Below are 26,565 nucleotides of genomic sequence, written 5' to 3' on the forward strand. Positions count from 1 at the left end.
AGAAAGGAAGCCGTTTGAGTTGGCACAGACGGTGAATAAATATTAGTAACTTCGCCGCGGGGCCGGCCCCTCGGACAGCAGCTCGGTGGCTGGTGGGAGTAGGGGTGGGGTGGGTGCCGGCGGCCGCGCCCACCCTAACACAGAGCTCCGACACTGACCTGGGTCACCCATCGCCGGCGCGTGCGCAAAAATATACTCGCGCAAAAACACGTGCGTGCGCAGGAAAACACGCGCTCCTGAGCAAAAAAAAACGCGCGCGTGTGCACGCAGACACAAACACACGCCCCCAGGGTCGGGCTACCCGCCCCCAGCTCAGAGCTCGGTGACGTGCACAGCAGGTGAGGCGCCCCCAGGGTCGGGCTACCCGCCCGCAGCTCAGAGCTCGGTGACGTGCACAGCAGGTGAGGGAAGTGGGCCTGGCCGGAGGCGCCGCAGGTGGCAGCGGCGGCACAGCAGGTGGCCCTCCAGGGGGTAGCAGCGGCGTCCATCCTCCCCGCTCAGCTGCAGCCCGCAGTCCTAGGGAAGAACACAGCCCCGGCGCCAGAGTAAGCAAGGGAGGGGTGCATCAGAGATCTGTAGGACCCTGCCCACCTTCCGGAGGACTCTGGCCTTTACTCTTTGGGGGAAGGGGGTCAGGAGCCCAGTGCTGGACACCCCGAACTGGAGAGCGTCTTACACATCCAAAAGAGCCAGCCAGGAGGGAGGTAGTTGGACACTAGGCTGGAGTCTGGGAGAGACGGCTGGGCAGTAAATGGGGGCATCAGCATAAAAATGTGATCTTTTTTAACAACAAAACAACAGGAGTTTCTCCCAGGGAGTGCAGATAACTAGAAAAGAGATGAGAACAAACAGCTGAGCTGTGGAAGCTCCAACTTTAAGAGAGGAAAGAAGAGGAGCAGAACCAAGATTTTAGGGGAAGATGAAAGAGGAAAACCAAAAACAGCCTGTCCTAAGGGCACAGTGAAGAGGGCGTCTAGGAGGCAGAGTCTAGGAAAGTTGCTGCGAGCTTAGGACAGTGACAACTGAGAATCATCTCCTGGATCCCCACATGGGGGTCACTGGTGACCCTGGGAAGGGGGGAAGGTCAAATGACTGACCTCAGTGGCCTTAAGAGATAGCGGAACAGAAGACCTGAAGACATCAATTCAACAAGGAGTTTTGCTTTATGTCCCTTATCTTACCATTTTTACCATTGCAGGATATTTTATAGGCTAATTTTCTCTGTTTAACAAGCTATGTGATTCGTGTTTGACCTCTAACAGGCAGAAAATGTGAAGGGCAGCCGTGGAGGATGGTGTGCTGCAAGCGACAGTGGGGCACCAGGCAAGACCTACTGGACAACTTTTTCCTTCCTTCCCCCGGCCCCCACCCCAAGGAGGCCCCTTTGGTCACAATCTCACTGCACCCAGGGCTGAACTCCAACCTGGAAGCTTTGACACTTGTTACCCAAAGGCCCTGAGACCAACATGTACCCCGCCCCACACAGGTGATGGAGCTGGGCTGTTGTGATGGAGCTTCATGTCCCAAGCAACTCAGGTCCCAGGTGTCCTCCATGTCCTGTCTGGCCACAGCCCCCGTTCCCATCCAAGGGTCTCCCCTGGGGACAGCACCATGTCTCACAGCCCCGAGGCGCTGGTTGTAATCTGCCTGCAGCTTGACCTGCTCCTGGACTCTCAGCATCAGCCTTTCCTTAAGGACTGAGCTTAGCGATCCCAAGGGGACACTGCAGTCCCCAGGACTGCAGAGCAGGATGCCCTCCTACGGTTGCTGGAGGAACTGTGGCCCCTCTGCGCTCCCGATCCCCCTTCCCTGGTCCTCCGGCAGGATTCCTATTCCCTTTGGGCCACTTGCCCCCATCAAGGCAACCTGGTTCCAGATGGACCCTAGATTCCTACTGAAGGTTTCTCACTGACACACCTGCTCTTCCCTGGGGGCTCTGAAACCCAACACTTGGTTTTTCTCCTACCTCTCGGGTCGGTAGGTCGGTCATTCTAGGCCTCCTGTGTGGCTGCTCTGCCTGAATGCATCCCCGGAATGTTGGAGCTCCCTGGGCTATCCTGAGCCCCCGCTCCTTCCTCTACAGCTCTTCCTGGAAGACCTCATTTACTCCCCTGGCTTCAGTAGCCATGTACATGCCCACGATGGGACTCCTGCTTCCGGCCATGACAGTAACAAGGACTGGATTTCCCACCCTACCTTTAACAATGGCAAACTGGGCAAAATATATGAAACGATGATTCTCAGACTCTGAACAACAGGCAAGGCAGGCCAGTGATCTCTGAGAGAAGGGAAATAAGGAGAGCCCTACAATTGCCGAGGTTACTTCCTGGAGAGATTTTTCCAGGCTGCCCATTGGTCTCCCTGAATTGAGAATTTGGGGAGGCAAAGGCAACTAGAAACCACAGGGCAGAGTATCAGAGAGGAAAGAGCTATGTATGCCAATGACTCCCAAACTCCTACATCTGTACCAGAGTCTTTATACTCCAGCACATCCGGCTGCTGCCTGGATAGTTCCGTTCAGGTGTCTCCAGCTACCAAAAGTGAGATCATCTAATGACTTCCTCCTCTCACCCTCACTCTCTCCTAGGGTCGTAATGGACACCTTCCAACCCCTCAACTCCCACGTCCAATCACTGACCAAATCCAGTCCCTGTACCATCTAACCAACACTAAACTCAGTCTACTTGCTGGAACCCAGGGCCACAACCTTGACTCTACCTGCCTCCTCAGGGAACCCCAGCCCCTACTCCCTCTTCCTCCATTCATTCTCTGCGTGAGTGCCCTTTCTAAAATCTCAGTGACATCGTGTCATCCTTTTTTGATCCTTCTCCGTTGCCCTCAGGATAAGTCCATGCTCCTCAGCTCAAGTGGCCTTTCGTCCCCAGCTCCTGCCGACTTCTCCAGTGAAACAAAACAACACACTCACCTTCACAGCTTAGCACATTCTGCTTCCACTGCCTGAAAATGCCCTTCTCCCTGCTCCTTGGCTAACTCTTATTCATCTTTCAAATCTCAGCTTGGGTGTCTCCTCCCCCAGAAAGCCTTCCTTGAATTTTCCAAGGCCTGCTATGTGCTCTGAAAACTCCCCTTGATAGCAATGATGACCCAGTATAAATACTGCCTGAGTACTTGTCTCTCTGGAGGACAGAGACTTTCTTTATTCTCTGTACATCAACAACACCCCAACACTGTACATCCTCGGGAAATATTTGACTGAATGAGAAACAAGCTGAGAGAAACCATATCCTGAAGGGGAGGGAGAGAGAGCTCACTGGGGGAGGACAGGCAGAATGGGGTAGAACCATAAAAGAGGAGGTGAGCCCACAGAGTACCTAGGGAGAAGGAGGCCTGTGTGAGAGGGGCACTACCCTGGCCACCAGCCTTCTGGGGGGACCCAGGCTCACCTCACAGTGATAGCATTCCACGTGGTAGTCTCTGTCCATAGACACCACACGGATGGTTGTCTCACAGCCCTGGAGGAAGAGACAGGGCTTGAGGCGAACCGCGTGGTGGGCACATAACTACACAACGCGCTCCTGTCATAGGGGCTGTGCATCCACACCCGTGTGAGCTCTGACGTGGGTGCTCCCACGGGGCCAGAACAGGCATCAGTGGGTGCACCCAAATGGATGTGCGTGTGCCGTAGGCCTCCTCCCACGGCTGCAGCCGAGAGCACGCACACTTGCTGAGGAGAGCCATCACGTGGGTGTCAGTGTGTGCGTACGTGTTCTTTTCAGTTCTTTGGAGTCAGGAAAGACCAGTGCCAGGCCTGCTTCCCCAGGGCCAGCATGTGCGGAAGACCCAGTGCCGGAGAGAGGTGCACCACCCGAGGATGTCTCCTGCACAGACCGCGTCCTTCTCTCGTCTGCTCCCCCACCGCCTCAGCTGTGAGCTCACAGAGCCCGGGGCCAGTCCTGACATCGACGGGCAATGGAGCTGAGGGGGCAGTGGGGCAACCAAGCAGCAGGGGCCACCATTTCCCTCTAACTCATGCGGGGACACCTGCACCGTACGTGCACTGGGCACGACACATGTCCCTCAGCCCAGAGGGACAGGGGGCAGGAGCGCCTGCTCATCCCTCCCACTGGGGCCCAAGACCTGGGGCCAACCCAGGCAGGACCAGCAGGGCCGGGCGGGGCCAGGCGCCTGACCATCTCCAGGTGAGTGGTGCCTACCTGTGCAGGGAGGATAGGACGGGCACAGGAGGCACATTTTGGTGCAAAAACCCTGGAGGAATAAAGGAAACCAGAAGTGACCAGCTGAGTGACCAGAGGCCAAGGGCACGAGGACAGGTCCACCCATGGTAGCCCCATGACGTGGCCCCCTCTTCTTGTGCGGATATGTTGGGGTAGGAGCATCCTATGCCATGCCTTCTTGGCACTGGCCTTTTATGTGGTGCCCCAATTCACCTCCACCCCATCACCTCCTCCAGGATGGCTTCTTCAGGTTCTGCCCTGGCCTCTCCCTCATGCTTCCTGCCAGTCATTGCCCCCTCATGTCCAGGCTTGGGCCTCCTCTAGCTGAGACCCCTGCAAAGCCTGGCTCCACACTGAGTACCAGGAACCGATGCCCAGCACCCACCCCACGCAAGGCAGCAGCACAGGACCAGAGGTCCGAGGGCTGAGCCTGGAGCCACAGCAAGGGAGGATGGATCACCTGGTCACATGGGTACCGGACAGGAAGAAAGAGACTCTGCAGAGACCCCAAGCCCCCATTCCAGGCAGAAGAGTCCTGGCCTGGCCACTAGAGCAGCGGGACAGAAGCTAGATGGGGCAGCCCAGAGTCCCCAGCACTAGGACGAGGGGGTGCAGGCAAAGGCAGGGGGAGGAGAGGACTGAGACAGAAGGCTCCAGCAGAGATCTGCACCTCGCCCCAACCACTGAGCACACAGCGGAGGCCAGAAGTGAGCAGGCCAAGAATGGAGGGCACAGACAGGCAGGCCAGAAAAATACTCCTGGGGAGAGGCAGGGGAACCATGGGAGTCACACTGCTCCATAGCGCCGGCTACTCACGTGTGATAATCTCGGACACAGTAGATGTTGTTCTCCACGTCCACAGTGAAGGGCACCCCGTCCAGGCACTCGTTGCACACCGAGCACCGGAAGCAGCCCGGGTGGTAGGACTTCCCAAGGGCCTGCAGGATCTGGGGGCGGGAGGCACTGAAGGGTCAGTGTAGGTGGAAGGCTCAGCACAGCCCCCAGAAGACACTCTGGCTCTGAGCCCCTGGCAGGTCTCCAACAGGTGAAAGGGTGGGGTCCTTGACTCTGCGCATGTCAGAGGGGCTCCAGGAGCCTGGGGGAGGTTCTCACCATCTCCATGATGAGGTGTCCACACACGCTACACTTGTCAGCCGTTTGCTGGAACCCGGAGTACTGGGAGGGGACACAGGATCCAGGATGTTATGTGACAAAGGGGCACTCGCTGCCCAGCCAGCATCTGCTTCCTGGCCTCAGGTCACCACATGAATCAGAAGGAGGGTCCCCGCCCCTGCTCCCACCCATGGCACCAGCCAGGGCACAGCTTTGACTCACCAGGAAGTCCTCCTGGCAGTACACTTTCTCACCCACATTGTAGAACGCCTTCCCGCGAAGTCGTCTCCCTGCAAGGGTGAGGGTTGACAAGGGGGTCCCTGGAATGCTGGAGCCAGGGACGACGCTCCTGCCGCCATTTCTCAGCACCCTCCTCCAACAGATGAGAAGCGGATTGCAGACACATTTTTAAATTTCCCTCTGTTATGTTATTATCATTACACTAATAAATATTTTTTTAAATTAAATAGAATATGTTGTTGACAAAACTGTGGTAAGAGGTTGTCAAAGCAAACGTATGAAGACCTGTTTCTCAAATGTAAACTGAAGTTCTGATAATTAAAAAAAAAAAATTTGCTTTAAGTTCAGTGGAATTCAGAGCAGACTCTGCAGAATGAATTTCTTTTTTTCTTTTTTTTTACTTTTTCTTTATTTTATTTTTGGCTGCGTTGGGTCTTCGTTGCTGTGCACAGGCCTTTCTCTAGTGGTGGCGAGCGGGGGCTACTCTTCGTTGTGGTGCACGGGCCTCTCTCATCGCAGTGGCTTCTCTTGTTGCGGACCACAGGCTCTAGGAGCATGGGCCTCAGTAGTCGTGGCTCACAGGCTTAGCTGTTCTGTGGCATGTGGAATCTTCCCGGGGCTCGAACCCATGTCCCCTGCATTAGCAGGCAGGTTCTTAACCACTGTGCCACCAGGGAAGCCCAAGAATGAATTTCTTTTTTTTTTTTTTTTTTTTTTTGCGGTATGCGGGCCTCTCACTGCTGTGGCCTCTCCCGTTGCGGAGCACAGGCTCCGGACGCGCAGGCCCAGCGGCCATGGCCCACGGGCCCAGCCGCTCCGCGGCATGTGGGATCTTCCCGGACCAGGGCACGAACCCATGTCCCCTGCATCAGCAGGCGGACTCTCAACCACTGTGCCACCAGGGAAGCCCAAGAATGAACTTCTTAATCTAGAAACGTTAGAAGTACAACTCTCACCAGGTGAAGGAGCCCAATATAAAAAAAGGTATCCTTTATTCCAAGGATGCCAGGATAGTTCCAAATCGGCAAATGAGTCAGTGTGATACATCATATTAACAAAATGAAGGATAAAAATCCTATGATCGGGGATTCCCTGGTGGCGCAGTGGTTGAGAGTCCACCTGCCGATGCAAGGGACACGGGTTCGTGCCCCGGTCTGGGAAGATCCCACATGCCGTGGAGCGGCTGGGCCCGTGAGCCATGGCCGCTGAGCCTGCGCGTCGGGAGCCTGTGCTCCGCAACGGGAGAGGCCCCAACAGTGAGAGGCCCGCGTACCACAGGAAAAAAAAAAAAAAAAATCCTATGATCATCTCAATAGATATAGAAATAAAAAGCATTTAATGAAATTCAACATACTTTCATAATAAAAACTCTCAACAAAGCGGGTATAGAGGGAACATACCTCAACATAATAAAGGCCATACACAACAAGCCCACAGCTGATATCATAAACAATGGTGAAAAGCTAAAAGCTTTTCCTCTAGGATCAGGAACAAGACAAGGATGTCCACTCTCACCACTTTTATTCAACATGGTATTGGAAGTCCTAGCCAGAGCAATTAGGCAAGAAAAGGAAATAAAAGGCATCCAAATTGGAAAGGAAGAAGTAAAACTGTCACTATTTGCAGATGACATAATATATAGAGAAAACCCTAAAGACTCTATCAAAAACTATTAGAACTAAACAAATGAATTCAGTAAAGTTGCAGAATACAAAATCAATACACAAAAATCTGCTGTTTCTTTAACTAAAAATGAACTATCAGAAAGAGAAAAATAAGAAAACAGTCTATTTACAATTGCATCAAAAAAAATAAAATACCTAGGAATAAATTTAACCAAGGAGGTGAAAGACCTGTATATTGAAAACTACAAGACATTAACGAAAGAAACCGAAGAAGACACAAATAAATGCAAAGATATTCTATGCTTATGGACTGCAAGAATCAGTATTGTTAGAATGTCCACACTACCCAAAGCAATCTATAGATTCAACACAATCCCTATCAAAATTCCAATGGTTTTACTGTTGGTGGGAATGTAAATTGATACAGCCTCTATGGAGAACAGTATGGAGGTTTCTTAAAAAACTAAAAACAGGGGACTTCCCTGGTGGTGCAGTGGTTAAGAATCCGCCTGCCAATGCAGGGGACATGGGTTCAAGCCCTGGTCTGGGAAGATCCCACATGCCGCAGAGCACCTAAGCCCGTGTGCCACAACTACTGAAGCCCGTGCACCTAGAGCCCGCGAGCCACAACTACTGAAGCCTGTGCGCCTACAGCCCGTGCTCCACAACAAGAGAAGCCACGGCAGTGAGAAGCCCTCACACCACAATGAAAAGTAGCCCCCGCTCACTGCAACTAGAGAGAGCCCGCGGGCAGCAACAAGACCTGACGTGGCCAAAAATAAATAAATAAATAAATTTATTTTTTTTTTAAAAAAAAAGAAAACTAAACTAAAAACAGAACTACCATATGACCCATCAATCCCACTACTGGGCATATACCCTGAGAAAACCATAACTCAAAATAAGTCATGTACCACAAGGTTCACTGCAGCACTATTTACAATAGCCAGGACATGGAAGCAACCTAGGTGTCCATCGACAGATGAATGGATAAAGAAGATGTGGCACATATATACAATGGAATATTACTCAGCCATAAAAAGAAACGAAATTGAGTTATTTGCAGTGAGATGGATGCACCTAGAGTCTGTCATACAGAGTGAAGTAAGTCAGAAAGAGAAAAACAAATACCATATGCTAACAACTATATATGGAATCTAAAAAAAAAAAAAAGTTCTCATGAACCTAGGGGCAGGACAGGAATAAAGACACAGACGTACAGAATGGACTTGAGGACACGTGGAGGGGGAAGGGTAAGCTGGGACGAAGTGAGAGAGTGGCATGGACATATATACACTACCAAATGTAAACCAAATGTAAAACAGATAGCTAGTGGGAAGCAGCCGCATAGCACAGTGAGATCAGCTCAGTGCTTTGTGACCACCTAGAGGGGTGGGATAAGGAGGGTGGGAGGGAGACACAAGAGGGAGGGGATATGGGGATATACATATGCATATAGTTGATTCATTTTGTTATACAGCAGAAACTAACACAACATTGTAAAGCAATTATACTCCAATTAAGATGTTAAAAAAAAAATTCCAATGGTTATTTTTAGAACAAATAATCCTAAAACTTACATGGAACCACAAAAGACCCTAAATAGCCAAAGCAATCTTGAGAAAGAAGAATAGAACTGGATCAGAATAGCAAGCCCAGAAATAAACCCACACATATATGGTCGATTAATTAACAACAAAGGACCTCACATCTGTTAGAATGGCTATTATCAATAAGACAAGACATAACAAGTGTTGGTTAGGATTTAGAGAAAAGGGAACCCTCTTTCACTGTTGGTGGGAATGTAAATTGGTGCAACCTCTGTGGAAAACGGTATGGAGGTTCCTCAAAAAATTAAAAATAGAACTAACATATGACCCAGCAATGCCCTTTCTGGGTATTTATCTAAAGAAAACAAAAACACTAACTCACAAAGATATCTGCACCTCTATGTTCACTGCATCATTATTTACAATAATGAAGAGATGGAAACAATCTAAGTGTCCATTGATGGATGAATGGATAAAAAAATTACACAACACACACACACACACACACCAGAATATTATTCAGCCATAAAAAGAATGAAAATTATATCTTGGCATTTGCAACAACATTGATTGGACCTTGAAGGCATTATGCTAAGTGAAATAAGTCAGACAAAGAAACACAAATGCTGTATGATCTCTCTTATATGTGGAATCTTTAAAAAAAAAAAAAAAAACAAGCTCATAAATACAGAGAAAAGTTTGCTGGTAGCAAGACACAGGGGGCTGGGGATGGGAGAAATTAGTGATGTGGGGTTTTTTTGGTTTAAACAAATTGAACAAAAACTTTAAAAGAAAAAGGCATCCTTGTCAAAACCACAGCCCCAGCAGACCTATGAGAGGCATTCCCATTAGAGTCAGGAGATGACAACACCTAACCAGGAGCAAGAGGGAACCTCCCCCACCTGATGAAGGGCACCTATGAAAGCCCCACAGCTCACATCAGACATAATAGTGAAATAGTAAATGCTTTTCCCCTCAGGATTCAACAGTATACTAGATGTGCTAGGCAGTGCATTAAGACAGGAAAGGAAAAACTATAAACACAAATGACATGATTGTGTTATACAGAAAATCATAAGGAATCTATGAAAAAACTGCTAGAACTAATAAGTAGGTTTAGCAAAACTGTAGAATAGGTGGTCAATATATGAAAACCAAAAGTATTTTTATATTCTAGCAACAAGTGATTGTAAAATAAACTTACAATTTTTATTTTTATTATTTTGAATACGTTTTACTAGCACTTTCAGTATTCCTTTTTTTTTTTTAGTATCTATTTATTTGGTTGTGCCAGGTCTTAGTTGCAGGAGGCGGGCTCCTTTAGTTGCAGCTCGCAGGCTGCTCAGCTGCGGCTCACCAGCTCCTTACTTGCAGCACGCAGGCTCCTTAGTTGTGGCATGTGAACTCTTAGTTGCAGCATGCACGTGGGATCTAGTTCCCTGGGCAGGGATCAAACCGGGCCCCCTGCATTGGGAGCGTGGAGTCTTAACCACCGTGCCACCAGGGAAGTCTCCTAAACTTACAATTTTAAAAATGCATTTATAACAGCATCCCCAAAATCCCATAAAATACTAAGGGATAAATTTAATCAAAGATGTGTCTGACTTTACTCAGCAAAACCAAACTTTGCTGAGAGAAATTTTAAAAGAGCTACATAAATAGAGAGATATACCACTGCTGGAAGACAGTTCTCCATTGGATCCCTTCCATTTCTGCACATCTTTCAAACAGCTTGCAGCTTTCATTCTGAATTATCTTTCCAAGGATGTCTGTGGAGCAAACTGCTTAGAAGACAGAGATAGCATCTCCCTCTGAAGCAGAAGGCAGGTTGGTTTGCTGTTCAGTACAAATAAAGATAATGTGCCTCTCTGGGATAAGAGTCAGACAGCTTTGCTGGCAGCCCATTATAAAATCCTGGGGTTCCCTAAGCTCAGGGTTCCTCAGCCATGACACAGAGACCCACTGCGTGTGCAGCACACAGCTGGCATCCACGTCACCACTGTGGGACCAAGGAGGGCACACAGAACGGATGTGAACATGAAGCTCACGCTGCCTGCAGTGCTGTATCTGTCCCAGGAAGGTCATGTCTTCAGCCAGCACCCGTGAAACACTGGCAGGCTAACTAGTCAGCTTGCATGTAGGGAAAAATCTTGGACCCTGCACAGTTCCGACAACCATCTTCATGGCTTCAAACGTTCTCATATAAACTCTCCCCAAATTGATCTACACACTCAATGCCGCCCAATCAAGTTCTCTGAACTCTATTTTTTTTGTGGAAACTGATGTGCCAATTTTTAAATTTATATAGAAATACAAAGAACCTAGAATAGCCAAAATAATCTTGGAAAAGATCAACAAAACTAGAAAACTTACACTACCTATTTTAAGACTTACAGAAATCAAGACAATGTAATATTGAGGTAAGGAGAGACAAAAAGATCAGTGGAACAGAATGGAGGGCAAAAATAGACCCATAAATATTTCAACAAACATACAAGTGGGAAAGCAAAGTCTTTTCAGCACATGGTGCTGGAACAACTATATATTCATATGGAAAAAAGAATAAGACTCAATTCCTTACCTCATACCATACATAAAAATTAACATGAGGGGCTTCCCTGGTGGCGCAGTGGTTGAGAGTCCGCCTGCCGATGCAGGGGACGCGGGTTCGTGCCCTGGTCCGGGAAGATCCCACATGCCGCGGAGCGGCTGGGCCCGTGAGCCATGGCCGCTGAGCCTGCGCGTCCGGAGCCTGTGCTCCGCAACAGGAGAGGCCACAGCAGTGAGAGGCCCGCGTACCGCAAAAAAAAAAAAAAAAAAAAAAAAAAAAAAAAAAAAATTAACATGAAATGGTTATCAACCTAAACATGAGAAACCTAAAGCTTCTAGAAAAAAACAAAGGAGACTATCTTCATGACCTAACAGGGGACAAAAAATTTTAAGTCACAAAAATAATAACCGTAAAACAAACAAAAAAAACCGGAAGACAATATTCACAAAACATCTGAAAAGAACTTTTACCATATATATTCCTATAACTAAATAATAAAAGACAACTCCCAATTTAAAAACTGGGCAAAAGAGGGACTTCCCAGGCAGTCCAGTGGTTGAGACTCCACGCTTCCAGTGCAGGGCCTGCAGGTTCAATCCCTGGTCAGGGAACTAAGATCCCACGTGCTTCATGGCAAGGCCAAAAAATTTTTTAAATAAAAAGGGAGTAAGAATTAAATTAAAAATTATTAAAAAAAAAAAAACTGGGCAAAAGACTTGAACAGACTTCACAAAAGAAGATATAAATGGCCAAAAAACAGAAGAAAAAGATGCTCAAACCTCATTAGTTGTCTGGGAAATGCAAATTAAAACCACAGTGAGATACCACTTCAAACCCATTAGAATGGCTAAAATTAAAAAGGCTAAAATACCAGTTGTTGGCAAATATGTAGAATAACCCAACTCTCTTACATTTCTAGTGGGAGTATAAAATGATACAGCTCCTTTGGAAAATAGTTTGGCAGTCTTATGAAGTTAAACGTACACTTAGCCTATGACCCAGAAATTCCATTCCTTGGAATTTACCCAAGAGAAATGAAAACATTTGTCCACAAATGACCTGTACAAGAATGTTCATAGCACAACCTAGTATCTATCAACAGATAAATGGATAAACAAATTGTGGTATATTCATACAATAAAAATGCTACTCAGCAATAAAAAGGAGTGAGCTACTGATACATATAACAACATAGATAAAAAAAAAAAAAAAAAAAAAAAGGCAGGGCTTCCCCTGTGGCGCAGTGGTTGAGAGTCCTCCTGCAAATGCACGGGACACGGGTTCGAGCCCTGGTCCGGGAAGAACCCACATGCTGCAGAGCAACTAAGCCCATGTGCCACAACTACTAAGCCTGTGCTCCAGAGCCCGTGAGCCACAACTACTGAGCCCATGTGCTGCAACTACTGAAGCCCGAGTGCCTAGAGCCCCTGCTCCGCCACAAGAGAAGCCACCGCAATGAGAAGCCCATGCACCGCAACGAAGAGTAGCCCCTGCTCGCTGCAACTAGAGAAAGCCCCCACGCAGCAACGAAGACCCAACGCAGCCAAAATGAAAAAATAAATAATTTTTTTTTTTTAAAAAAAGAGAAAGAAAATAGTACATACTATTATGGTTGCATTTATATGAAGTTCTAGAACAGACAAAACTAATCTATGACGGTAGAAGTCAGAACACTGGTTGAGTGGATGTGATGGGAGAACATACGGGGATTAACTGAAAAAAAGGGAAGATGGAAGTTTCTCGGGTGTTTAAAATTTTCTATAACCTTGTTAGGGGTGTGAGTAATATAAATGTACACATTTATCCAAAATCTTTGAACTATATACGAACTATATACTTAAGATCTGTCTGCTGCACTATATGTAAATTGTACTAAATTAAAAACAAAAACAAAGGTAAACCGAATATATCTTGTGCCAGAGTAAAGAAGTGCTCAAAGAACAATGGGGACATGTCAAAAGGGTACAGGAGTCAACTGGAAGGGACTTCCTCTGGCAATCTGAGCATCAAAAAGAATAATGATGGTATTGGAATACATTACATGAATACAAGTCCATAAGTAATAAGAGTACTCATAAAAGAAAAAATATATTTGCCCCTGTTCAAGTTTTTTCCTTAATAAAAAGTTTTCAGGGACTTCCCTGGTGATGCAGTGGTTAAGACTCCGCACTTCCACTGCAGGGGGCACGGGTTCAATCCCTGGCTGGGGAACTAAGATCCCACATGCCACACAGAGAGGCCAAATAAACAAATAACATAAAATAAAGTTTTCAAACATCCCCTAGGGAAATGCACCTTCAACATACACCTCAATGAATTCCCACAGACTTCCACAATCAGGAATTACAAAACACATGAGGAAACAAGGTATCATCACCGAGAGTGAGGAGCAACAATAAACAATAGAAGTAGGACTTCAAAAGTCATCAGCTATTGGGATAATTAGATACAGAATACAGAACAGGTAGGTTTAATATCCTTAAAAAATAAAAACAGATGTCCAAAACATGAAACTACAAAGATTTCTTAGACACGACATTAAAAGCAATGCTGTACCCCGGAGGAATGTGAGGAGACAAGCGAAAGACCCAAAAAGAAGAAAAAGCAGAAGCCCTGGGAGGCTTCTCAGGAGAATGGAATGGAAGACCCATGTGTCTCCTCCAAACCCAAAAAAAAGAAATCTTTTTCCAAGGAGGAGCTGGTTAGTAGTGATCTTGAAGAGACAGCTGGCAGTGGAAGTCTTACCAAAAGGAAGAAATCCTTCCCTAAAGAGGAACCAGTTAGTGACCCTGAAGAGTCAGAAAACAAGAGGGTCCCCAAGAAAAAGAGGAAATTCTGTTCCAAGGAGAAGCCACTCAGCAGTGGACCTGAAGAGGCTACTGCCAGCAAGAGCAGCAGCTCCAAGATAAAGAAAAAGCTCCGAAAGCTATCCCAGGAAAATTAGAATGGACATTTCCCTAGTAGGGAATAACTTGCAGAGATATTTCCCAACCCATCCCCTATAGCCCAATAAAAATAAAAATTTTAAAAAAAGCAATGCTGTAAACAAACAAACAAAAATGATCCTTGGCAGTTATGTTTGTGGCAGTATACGGTTTATTTTCCCATATGCTTCACAGTGTCTTTTAACGAATAGAGGTTTTTAATTCAAATGTAGCCAAGTCTGTCAATCCCCTCTTTTAAGTTTGGCAGTTTTTGTGTGAAAAAAAATTTTTTCTTAACCAGAAGATTGGTAAAGATATGTTTCTATATTTATTTCTAAAATTGTCAAGTTTTTCTTTACCCATTTAGGTCTTCGATACACCTGGATTTAATTTCATTATTTTACATGGATAACCACTTTTCCCAGAACCATCTGCAACGCTGTCTCTATCACCCATCAAGTTTTCACACAGACATGGGTCTGTTTCTAAACTCTCCATTCTGTTCCACTGGTCTATTTGTCTATCCTTGCCCCAGTACCACATGAAATTAATTAATGTAACTATACAATATATACTGACACCTGGTAGTGGAAGTTTGCCCAACCTACTCTTCTTCAAGATCATCTTGATTATTCTTAGCCTTTTGCTCTTCCATTTAAATTTTAGAATTAACTTGTCAAATTCACGCAAACCTGCTTAACTGGAATTACAATGCATTATAGATCAATTTGGAAAAAACTGACATCTCAACACCATTTTATATACCCATGTTCAACAGTATATGAATATTTACATGATTATGCTATATTTATTTTTCTTGTCTTACTGCAATGACTAGGACCTCCAGTACAATGCTGAATAGAAGACATGATTGCAGGCGTCATTGTCCTTTCCTCTTTTAAAGGTCCATTTTTCTGATATTTCACCACTGAGTATGATGTTTGCATAGATTTTTAGTAACCAACTTTTATCAGGTTGAGAAAGTTCCTTTTTATTTCCAGTTTGCTAAAATCTGAATGTCAGATTTTATTGACTGCTTGTTCTACTCCTATTGAGGTGATTATATAGTTTTTCTTTAGTTTGTTAATGAGGTGAGTTACATTAACGAATTTTCTATTGTGACTCCACTAGTATTCTTCAGGTAAGCTCAACTTGGTCATAATATATTATCCTGGTTCATACACTGCTGAACTCAGTACCAGTGGAAAGAAGAAGGGAATAAATAAGAATACAAGAAAAATTCCCAGAACCGAAGGGCAAGTCTGCAGTCTAATGGGGCTCTGTGTGTATGCAGCATAACCAATGGCACAAAGCCTACACCAAACATAAATCAAGTATCCTAAGCCAAGTAGCTGCAATGCACAATTTCAGGAGCACCATTCCTGTTGCATCTATGTAAGTGGCAACCCCTGCAACTGTGCAGTTCACAGCCCTTTCCAGAGGCTATTACAGGATTTGCTCAATGATAGCCCTCTTCCTGAGATCTCCCAAAAGGAAAAAAACAGATCACACACACAAAAATGAGAATCAGAATGGCGTCAGAATTGAGCAGTAACCGTGGCTTCTGGAAGATAAACCTATGACTTCAAAATGCTTAGTAAAAATTATTTCCAAATTGAAAATCTATTCCCAGTCAAACTACAAATTGTGAGGGTTGAATAAAGGCATTTTAGACACAACAGAATTCAGAAAATTTACCTCCCACATTGCCCTGCTTAGACAACTACAGCAAAACACTGGACAGTTTAGGTTGTTTCACAGCTTCGATTCCTCCCTACTTCTCCAAGTTGTGTTCAGTAACCAACCTTACCTCAGACAGCCTGGCGTGTTTAAGGGAAACCTGAATCCACTCCCCTATCCATGGATGGGCTTGATTAGTAAAAAGCTAATTCTTCTTCCCTTATAATGGTTCAGAGACTCAGGCAAGTAAGTCAATCAAATCATAGCACTCCCCCCAGCCACAGGGGGCTTGGTTCAGGAATGGATGTGTGAGATGATCTGGCCAATGATATACAGGAAGATGTTTGCTAGATGTTTTCTGGAAAAGAAGTTTCCCCACCCCAAAAACATGACCAGAAGAAATGGCCCCTCTTCCTCCAGACCAGTGGTGTCCCAATGGAAGTCTCAAGCTGCCTCAGACATTTCACTACCATAAGAGAAGTTGCCCTAAGGATAAAGCCAAACCCAAGGGAAACACAGCCAAGCTATTCACAGGGCCTAAGCCACTAGATCAATCCCAGCCTGAAGCCAGCCCTATCTCTGGGCTCCCAGTTCAATGAGTCAAGAAATATTCTTAGAGTTTAAGCCTCCTCAGCAGCTTTTCTGTAATCTGCAGCTGAAAGCTTCTAGGAGACAGTGGATTCAATCCAACCAATATACATGGGAAGGCACAGAATGAACACTCCACAGGGGTCCAGAGAGCAACTGGCTCAGACTAAGGAGAGGCCAGGGGCTCCAAGGGGGAACTCAAAAGAATGCCTACTAAAATGGGGCAACTGAAGTGGCGACAGGAAACTGAAGGATATGATAAGTCAAGACAATGCAAGGAGAAAAAATGGTTAAAAAAGAAAATTCCAGGAAAAGTAAATGACTATAGAAAAAGGAGATATAACCCCAGTATAATTCTTGGTTCTGCAGCGAATAATATTTACATAGTCATATATTATAGTAACATAAACCTGGTTTATTGACTTAATCACAACTTACGATGACTACTCTGAGAAGACGGAAGGGGAGCCGGGAGAACAGTCAGCATAAAAGCCTATTCCTCATCTACCACAGCAAACATAAGTAAATCATTTCTAAAACTGATAATCAAGAAACAGCAGTGTATGCTGTTAGAACGTGGAGGTGCCTACCAGATGAAGTTGCTAAAAAATACTAAGTGGCTGCCCCTGGGGAACAAGACCGGGGTAGAAAGATAAATGGTTTTTTGCTATTGCAAAAATAGCTTCTCAGGACTATCTGACTTAACACTGTGTACATATTACACTTTTTTTTCTTTTAACATCTTTATTGGAGTATAATTACTTTACACTGGTGTGTTAGTTTCTGCTTTATAACAAAGTCATATTATTACACTTTTATAAAATAAAATGTTTTGTATTAAAATGTTTTGCGTATATAAATAAAAGATGTCTTCTCAGGGTAAAGCATGAAAGAACAGTAAGAAAGAAGATCAAGAGTGCAGACTTATTAGGTTGGTTGGATTATAGTTACTTTTTTCTTTTTATAACTTTGTCTAGGTTAAATTATAGCATTTATATTTTATACAGTGTGTAAAATTAGGACAAAGAATGTATTGCAGGGAAAAAAATATTAGCCCCATATCCAGGAAGGCAGAAGGCACATCTCTGGCTCCACAAGCCCCACCCAGGCAACCGAGAGACATCAGTACCCTGCCCAGGACAGAGGTTCCAAAGCCAAGGGCTGGAAGGGCAGCCTTTCCCTGTGGCCAGCAAAAGGCTCCCCCCCTGGCCTCACGCCTCCCTCCCCAGGGCCCAGCAGATCTCCCCAGGAGCCTGGGCCTCTCACGCAGACTAGGCCAGAAGCCAAGGGGCCACAACTCAGCCTCCTCCACACTCCAGCCTGGGCCAGAGCTGGGTGGTCCATCTGCCTGGGACTTAGGTGCAAGGGGATCCACAGTGCAAGAGGGACGGGGGAGAGGTTACCTACCACAGGAGTTGCAGGTGAAGCAATCGGTGTGATACAGGCTCCCCATTGCCTGGCACGCCTGCCTCGCTCCATAGATGCCAAGCCCACACTTGATGCAAATACCTATGGAAGAAGAGGCAGGAGAGAGCAGCGATTAGCACCAGGACCGTGGACTTGAATGGACACGCATCTGACTCCCAGTCCTAATGCTGCCCAGCCACGTGATCTTGGGCTAGGAAATTCCATAGGCCTCCATCGCTCCATTACTAACGGCTAACATGGGGACAGGAAGGGTAGCACTACTTAGGGTTTGCTGCTGTTGTTTGAGGATTCAAAGAGTTTAGTAGAGCACGTGGCAAGTCAGAGCTAACGGACACTGTCCACACCATCAAAATTACAATGACATGTTTATACCTGGAAAGTTGGTCTAAGCCCCTTCACCTTGATCTGCTCGTGGACAGAGGGAAAATCCTTTCTGCTGTCTATGAACCAAAAAGAATGAAGACCACATAGACACAACCAGGGCAGAGGCCCTGACCCTCCCAGCCACACCTCCTTCATCTGTACAATAAGGTCAATTTATTCTCTTGTTCAGTCAACACATGGACACTGACACCCCGCATAGTTGAGGTGCCAGAGATTCTGCAACGCACCAAACAAATCCCCCCCTCAAGGAGCCTGTATTCCAGTGGAGAGAGATGGACAACAGGTAAACCACATCTCAGGTAGAAACAAGTGCTATGGAGGAAAACAAGGCTGATTAAGAATATGTCTTTGGGCTTCCCTGGTGGGGCAGTGGTTGAGAGCCCGCCTGCCGATGCAGGGGACACGGGTTCGTGCCCTGGTCCGGGAGGATCCTGCATGCCGCGGAGCGGCTGGGCCCGTGAGCCATGGCCGCTGAGCCTGCGCGTCCGGAGCCTGTGCTCCGCAACGGGAGAGGCCACAATGATGAGAGGCCCGCGTACCGCAAAAAAAAAAAAAAAAAAAAAAAAAGAATATGTCTGAGTGTGTGATTTTTAAAGAGGATGGTCAGAGAAGGCCCCAGTGACAAGGTGATATCTGAGCAAAGGTCTAAAGGAAATAAGAGAGGGAAGTTGCTCTGCAGGGAATAACTGGGTGGTCTTGGGGACCACCCCAGGGTGGGGTGCTTGGCAGGCAGGGGAGGGGTGGTAAGGAGAGGGGTGACCAGCAATGCCAGGGCAAAGACCAGCACTAGCCTTAGGGAACTCTCTAGCCAGCCCTCCTGGAGACCGTGGAGACTGCAGGTGGCCAGCCCAGACATCAGAGGTCCTCTCACAGACTCACCAAAGGTCTCCCATGCCACAAAGGGCATGGAGACGGGGCCCACCTGCCCCCTGGACCCTAAGTCTTCTGGCTGCTTCAGGACATGCTGCCCTCACCCTCTCCTTCCTGCTTTCCACCAGATCTCTCTCCTTAACATTTACCATGGCTGAGCGTCTCCCACCTTAAAAAAAACTTCCCTCACCCATCAGCCACCCCATTTTCCCCCTCCCCTCAGTCAAGAAAGAAAGCTTAGTCACATCCTGTCATCTCCTAACGGTGCAGATTTACGGACTTTCTCTTCTGATCTTGCTAAAGGGGGCCCTCTCCTCCTCTCAGGTCTCCAGAATATGACCCGCACCTGGCTTTCTAGTTCTTCTCTCTTCCCAGTTCTACTGGGTATTCCCTTGCTCAGTCCTGGGTCTCCCATGCCTCAGTCTCCCCAGGGGAGGGAGAGACAGTTCAGATGCCCTCAAACCAGGCAAGAACGTAAACGTGGCTGGTGGGCACCCAGGTGAATGGAGAAGAGAGCCATGGCCGCCTGAGGTCAGACACGCCTCAGCTCCACTGATGGCTACCGGGGAGGAATGCAGGGCCAGCACTTCTAAAGATTCAGATTTTTCAAGAAAAGCTAGAAATCTAGATTTGTGCATGAAATCTTTCCATACTGAAATTGTTAACTTAAATGTTTTGAGAATGTGAAAGCCAAACACACCACGTCTACAGGTCTCCACAAGTGGCTTTACCCCAGTGCCACCTGCTCCCACATGCTCACCCCTGCCGAGGCTCCTGGCACGCTGCCCAGCCTGGATCCCTCTCCTGAGCCACTAATCCACCTCCCAGATGGCCCCAGACCACCTCAGGTCCAGAAGAGAGCTCTGGGTTCCTGCTCAGAAAACGGCACTTTCGCATAGCCAGGTTTCAGGAAGCATCCAGGTCTACCCTGTCTTTCTCACCTCCAACTCTGAATCAGGTTCCTCTGTTCCCTACTCTGGACTTCATTCCCTCCCCTCACTCCCACTGGCCCGATTCAGCGTCATCAATTCTCATCCCACTTGCTGTTTCAACAGCTTCCTCACAGCATCCCACCCTGGCCCCCGATAATCCATCCCCAAAATTGCAGCCAGACTTATCTTTCTAAAGTGAAGATGACCCACCCTCACACCTTCACTCTTGTCCATCAACTTTGAAAATCTGACCTTGTCATTTGACTAAGTTACCAGAAAACACGATGCAAGGAGCAAAAGTCGGCTGCCTATTGGAAGCAGAACAGAAGGATGGGCCAGAAGGGAAGTTATGACCTTGTATTATTTGTTTTTCGGTTCTGTTTGATTTTTTGCTAAATATGAGCTTGCACCACTTTAATGAAAATACACTGAAGAAGGACAACCAGGACCATGAGGTGCCTCCAAAATCCAGGGAGTAGACTGTTTCGGAGGAGAGTTGACTCCACCTTTGGGATGCAGTTAAGATCCAGACCAACAAGACCTGGTAAATGCCCTCTGGGGTTTGGGGCTGAGGCTGGGGCATCGCCAGGGTGCTGAGCAAGAGCTGGGTCAGTCCAGTGGGAGGAGACAGAGACGGCTGAGGGGAGATCGAAAGCGGATAAGCAAAGATGATGTCAACCAGACAATGGGATGAGAAGACGGGATGAAAGGGCGGATGAGACCTTGGGGCCATATAGGTTTGGGTTTGTTGTTTTTTCTTATTTTTGTTGTTGTTGCCTAATGAAAGACCCTTATACATATTTATAAACAAAAGAAAAGGGCCAGTGGAAAGAGGAAAGCTGTAGATGGAGGAGGTAGAGGTTGGAGATGGAAGGACCTTCATCCTCAGACTTGGACATGGACTTGAGAGCCTTCAGGGAAGGGACAGGAAGCCAAGACTGCAACTGCTGACTCCATTATTCTCAGCAAAGTAGAAAGCACGGGCAGGGCCGAGGAGAGAGGCAGGCTGTTGAGGGACTGAAAGAGGGAACTGACCAAGGCTAAGAGTGATGGGTGGTGCCCAGAAGAGAACCAAGGTTAAAGACCATCACTCTGCAGCCTAATATAGCAACAGAAAAGGGGGCTGCAGCACTGACTTGGAGCCAGGGTTCTGCAGGGCAAACAGCAATTACAGGAATCAGAGGTAGTGGTGAGACGCAAGCTGCAGCCAGAACTGAAGACAGCTGAAGCAAGGCAAATCCAGGATGTGGCCTTGGGGGTGGGTGGCTGAAGAGAAGGCAGAGAGGTCACCAAAGTTAATGAGGTTCTGGAGGCCTGAGGCTGTTGGCTGGCTCATGGCAGCAGAACTTGGTCAGGAGAGATGTCCATGAAAGACAGAGAGCAGCCAGGAGGTGAGCGGGTGCCAGCGCCAAGAAGAAGGGATGGACAGAGAGGAAAAAACACTCCAAGGGTGAGGTTTATCAGAGATCTCTTGAGCTCATGCTACCTGCAGACTTCCTTTTGTAAAATGTTGTATTATTCAGGTTGATCTGTATGAAACTGCCACTTTCACAGCTCCAAAATGTGGAATATCGGCAGTAAGATATCAGCAGTTCAAGCAAATAGCTGCTCATATTTTTAAAAAATCAGGAAAATGTTACCTAGATCTGGCTTCTCTTAAAAAAAAACAAAACCCAAAGATCTATCATCACTCACCTCCCACTCCCACGTGGCTTCAGTGGGAGCAGCAGGTCCCATTAGAAAGGATCACCCATCAGCCCCTTCACTTCTCCCACTACCTGCCCTGGTCTTCACACAAAGATTCAGGAGTAGCTCCCGAGGCCCAGAGAACACACCCCTGCCCAGGCCCTGCAGCGAGTGGGGACAGGAAAAGGGGCGGTCTCCCCGGGAGAGAGCGCTGGAATCTCATTCTCTTCAGAAGGCAGCCCAGCTTCTGCTCCTGGTACCTGCCTGGCATGAGAGGCAATGGCTTCCTACTCCCTCCCTGCTCCCAGGCAGTCTGGCAGCAGCCACAGAACCTACCAGACCACAAATTCTCACCGTGATGCTCCTAGATGAGCAGGTCCCCTCCCAAAGGCAGGACAACCCTTTGGCCTACACACTCACTTGACCACCTGACCCCTCCTGGGCTGCAACCCCAGGGAGCATAACGGAACCGTACACATCCTTACTTGTCTCCTTTTGCCCACATTCTTCCCTCGGTCTGCAATGCCCCTATTGCCTGTCCCATACAACCTCCTTCCCTCTCAAGATCCAGTTCAGGGCAGTCCTGAGCTGCTAGCTGGAATGAACCATGAAATACAAACTCCAGGACAGCCTCAGTCCCAGACATGATAACCACCCCCCCCTCCAAAGCCAGGTGCCTGCTTATCACTAAGGGAGGGAGGGAAGCCCCTCCCCAGGCCTCCTCTCAGAACCTCAAGCCTCAAGTTGTCCAAAGGACTTGGGATCAAAGGGCCAAGGTCAGACTGAGAAAGGGAGGCTGTCAGAGACTGGTGGTCTTTGCAAATGATGTGAAGCAAGATTCCCTTCGGAAACATCCCATATACACAGCACAGCCGAGAGCGAGGACAGCCCAGTATGACCAGCTTAGCCTCCCTCCCTCCCGCCCAGCGTGGGCTTCTCCTCCCTCAAAGACTCTACTTCCAGCCACTACCATTATCAAAGCCTCAGGTCAGGCGGGCTCCGGTGGTATCCAGGCCACACCACCTCCCGGCCCCGTTCACAACCCGTACTGCTGGGGGAAGGGAAACACACAGCTTCGGCTGACCGGCTGATCACAAAGCATCGAGTACGATAAGCTGAGGCAAGTGCCAAGGGTTAAGAAAAAATTATTCAAAAATAGCTTTTTCTGCCTATTAACGTGACTTTTTCTCTAAATTAGGGGCAACGCATCCACTGACTTTGCCAGAACTCCCGGCCCGGAGACCCAGAGGCTAAGCCACTGTCCTAAACAAGCCCCCAGACCTGGAGGTTCACACACACACTCCGTCTGCGGGAACAAACGTCGCCAGCTCCCCAGCCCCATGGGAGGGAGACACGCTTTTTGCAGCCCGGTCCCTCGTCCGAAGCCCAGCCCCGGGCCCACCCAGCGCTCTCCTCGGCCGAGCCGGCCGCCTACCCGGAGGTCGTCCCCGACCCCCGACGAGGACAGCGGAGGCCCGGCCGCGCGGCCCGCGCGGCCGCGCTTGCTCACCGAAGTAGTCCCGCGCCGTGCGCGCCTCCAGCGCCCGCTCCAGCTCTCGGGTCAGCGCCTCCAGCCGCCGCTCCGCCGAGCTCGGGGCGCCCTCCCGGCCCGGGGGCAGCTGGAGCGAAGGCAGAGCGAAAGGGGCCGGCCCAGCGGGCTCCGGGGAGCGAGCCGGCGCGGAGCAGGCGCCGGGCAGGAGCAGGTCGGGGTAGGCGCCGGCCGAGCCGCGGGAGCCGAGGCTGGACACGCTGGAGCGCGCGCTGCCCACCGACGGCGGCCCGGGGCCCGGGCGCGGGTCCGAGCGGCCCGAGCGCGGGCTGCCGTGGCGCTGGTCGTAGCCCAGGCTGATTCCGCTGGAGCGGGCACTGCCGCTGCCGCCGCCGCCGCCTCCGTCGGAGCCCGCCAGGCTAGCCCGCGGGCTGCCCGCCGGCTGCGCGCTGAGCTCGGGGGCCGCCGCGCGCCGCGGGCCTCGCTCCCCGCGGCTCAGTCCGTCCACCCCGGCCTCGGGGCCGCCGCCGCCGCTGCCCTGCCCTCTGCGGCCCAACGCCTGCGCCGCCTCGTCTCCCGGCCCGGGCCGCGGCCCCCGCCGACCCCGGCCCGGAGAGTCGCCGCCCGGCTCCAGCTCCCGCAGGGCCAGCCCGGCCAGGAGCAGAGCCGCCTCGTCCGCGGCCGCCCGGGAGCGCTGCATGGTCCGGCCCGCCGGCCCCGGCGCGTCACCTCCGCCTCCGCTTCCCGCCGCCGCTCCGGCCGCGCCGCCGCATCGTCCGCCCGAAGCCCGGAGCCCGCCCCGGGACCCCTGGGCGTGGGGCGGGGCCGGCGCCGGGCCGGGGTCGCTCTGCGGGACACGCGCGGTCCGGGGGCCGCGGCGCTCCGCCCGGTGGCGCGCGCGGCGGAGGAATGTGCGCTCGGAGGCGCCGGGCCGCGTCCCCTCCTCCCTGCGGCTGTGCGGGGGGCGGAGGGACTCCTTTGTGGGGGCAGGAATGCGAGGAAGGAGACGGCGCTGCGGCCTCTGGAATGTGGGGGGAGTGGCGGCGGCGGAGCCGCGGTGTCCGCGCTTCGCCGCGAGCTCGGAGGGGCGCGGAGCCTGCGCTGGGCCGCCGGGGCGTGCGGCTTGGAGCTGGCGCTCGAGTGGCGGAGCGGCCAGCTGTGGCGCCGCGGGGCGGGGCGGGGGGGCCCGGGCTCCGTTGTGCGCCCCGACCGTCGGGCCTCTGGAAAGATCCCGTATCCCCGCGGGCTGAGCTGGAGGCGGCTTCCCCAGTCCCGGCCAGAGAAATATGAGCAGTTGACAAACGTTTCCCACATCCACCCCCATCTTACTTCCCAGCGCCGCCACGGTTTCAGGCGCTGGGCCGGACAAGTTCGGCCTTGGGCAGAAACGCTGCACCCATCCGCCCCAGGACACTGGAGACCACTGCGCGTCTCCAGCAGATGCGACCCCAGCATCTAGCGTGACCCCGAGATCCTAGCGTGTCCCAGGGCCATGTGGCTGCGCACTGGTTTCGGGTGCCCCCACCTGCCTGGTGGGGAAGGCGCCTTGTACTAGGAGCTGGGGCTGGATGGAGACTGGTCCCCAAGGCTGGTCGCCGTTCACAAGCGCCCAAGGCCAGGCGAGGCCGGAAACAGGCCTCGGGCTAAGCCAGGGGGCGGGGAAGCCTCAGTTGTGACCCACGGGCAGTCACCAAGAGATGTGAGGACTCCTCCTTTTTCCAGCACCTGCCCACAGGGGCTTGGGTGAGGCGCCAATCCTGGGACGGGATAGGGCCTTGGGGCCACATGGTGGGGGAGGGGAACGAGAGGTGACTAGGGCTTTGTCCCCCAAAATACAAGCTACAAAGCCCTTGTCATACATTTCAAACAGCTTGTAGGAAAGAAAAGCAAACCATTATCTGTCAGGACCTGTGGATCCAGGAAAACAACCTTGAGTGGAAGAGTCCTCTTATTTCCAGGCACCTCCCTCCTCAGAGAATTCCAGGAAGGCACCCACAGTGTCTCAGGGAACAGGAAGCCTGGATGGGGAATGGTCGTGGTGCAGACTGACCAGGGCTCTGGCCTCAACATTGCTGAGGAGCTCACTGTGGCACATTCTCAGCTGTCAAGGGAGCAGTGTCCGACCCAACTACTCTTCCCCCCTTCCACCTCTCAGAGCTGGAAGAATTCCAACCCCTACAACCCAGGCTGGGGGGTGGGGAGGCACAAGTAGGGGCAAGTGGTTTGGAGGGAGCAAATATCCAGAGGAGCCACCTGGTGAAAAATGATCTTCCACTCTGAGAAAGGAAAATAAATTAGATCAACAGTAAGGTATTATATTTCACTGATCACATTATCTACCATTTGGAAATGGAAATATTGGCAAGACTTTGGCGTATATTTGTGTATATTTTACTGGTAATGAGTGTAAGTTGGTACATCCTGTCAGAGAGAGCAGTTTGGTATTATTAACATCCTCACAAACAAACAAAAACACTCTTGAAAGCAGTAATGTTCCAAGTATCTATTCTAGGCAAGTAATCCCAATGCAGACAACAGTGTACCCACAAAAGTGTTTATCACATTACTTATGTAATCTAAACAGTCCTACCTAGGATCTCCAGCCTTCTGAAAAGGAGCTCAGAGGGAGCTCTCTGCCCTCAAAGGTACTTCTTAAATAACCGTTCCATCCTTTCCTGACCACTTGAGCTTTCAAGATTTAAATAATATAATGGAGTCCAGGGTCAGCTAAAGGACATTACTTACTCTAATAGTAGATAGATAGATAGATAGATAGATAGGATAACAACCACCCACAAACAGGAAGAGAAACAACCTAAAATCTGTTTGCTTTCTCTCTCTCTGGCAATCTTGGCAGCTGTTCTTGGCTGGGGGTGGTCCCACACCTAAGACAGGAAGATGGTGGCAGCAAAGATGAAAAAGTTGCCAGAGTCCATCAACTCTAGGCCTCTAATCACTATGAAAAGTGGAAAGTACGGCTGAGGTACAAGCCAACTCCGAAAATGATCAGACAAGGCAGAGCAAAACCAGTCATCCTCCACTGAAATGGAAAACAGGTGTCCATCACTACAGTGGCAATAATATTGGATTGGGCAAAACGGATAGAAAATACTAGAGAGTTCGCACACTGGCTATCACTGATCTAGGTGATTCTGATATCGTTAAAAGCATGCCAAAACAGACTGGTGAAAAGCATGCAAAATTATTCTTTAATAAAATTGGCCAGAACTCGTTTAAATAAGCAAATAAAATATTCGCTGTTCGGGACTTCCCTGGTGGTGCAGTGGTTAAGAATCCGCCTGCCAATGC

General features: G+C 49.4%; 1 protein-coding gene and 1 pseudogene across 1 annotated transcript; one reads left to right on the forward strand and one right to left on the reverse strand.

Annotated features, from left to right (window-relative positions):
- Positions 1 to 354: 354 nt before the first annotated feature.
- Positions 355 to 23,956, reverse strand: WTIP (WT1 interacting protein). The gene is made up of 8 exons (XM_024132710.3): positions 23,278 to 23,956; positions 17,875 to 17,976; positions 5,532 to 5,599; positions 5,310 to 5,372; positions 5,013 to 5,143; positions 4,176 to 4,227; positions 3,405 to 3,473; positions 355 to 516 (listed from the first exon to the last, which is right to left on the reverse strand). Exons 1-8 carry the CDS (start codon positions 23,954 to 23,956, stop codon positions 376 to 378), a joined length of 1,305 nt encoding a protein of 434 aa, XP_023988478.1. The 3' UTR covers positions 355 to 375.
- A 2,198-nt stretch (positions 23,957 to 26,154) lies between these two features.
- LOC112067316 (60S ribosomal protein L30-like) lies at positions 26,155 to 26,497 on the forward strand (annotated as a pseudogene).
- The last annotated feature ends 68 nt before the right edge of the window (positions 26,498 to 26,565 follow it).

This window comes from Physeter macrocephalus, chromosome 17 (assembly GCF_002837175.3).
Source record: "Physeter macrocephalus isolate SW-GA chromosome 17, ASM283717v5, whole genome shotgun sequence".
Taxonomy (NCBI): Eukaryota; Metazoa; Chordata; class Mammalia; order Artiodactyla; family Physeteridae; genus Physeter; species Physeter macrocephalus.

Bases quoted from the DNA above. Each gene is read 5' to 3' on its own strand.
- WTIP (XM_024132710.3), bottom strand. From the start codon at position 23,956: ATGCAGCGCTCCCGGGCGGCCGCGGACGAGGCGGCTCTGCTCCTGGCC. The intron at 5,600-17,874 runs GTAGGTAACCTC...TCACCCTTGCAG, and splicing joins CTTCACCTGCAACTCCTGTG to GGAGACGACTTCGCGGGAAG. The intron at 4,228-5,012 runs GTGAGTAGCCGG...TTATTCCTCCAG, and splicing joins TGTGTCCGAGATTATCACAC to GGTTTTTGCACCAAAATGTG.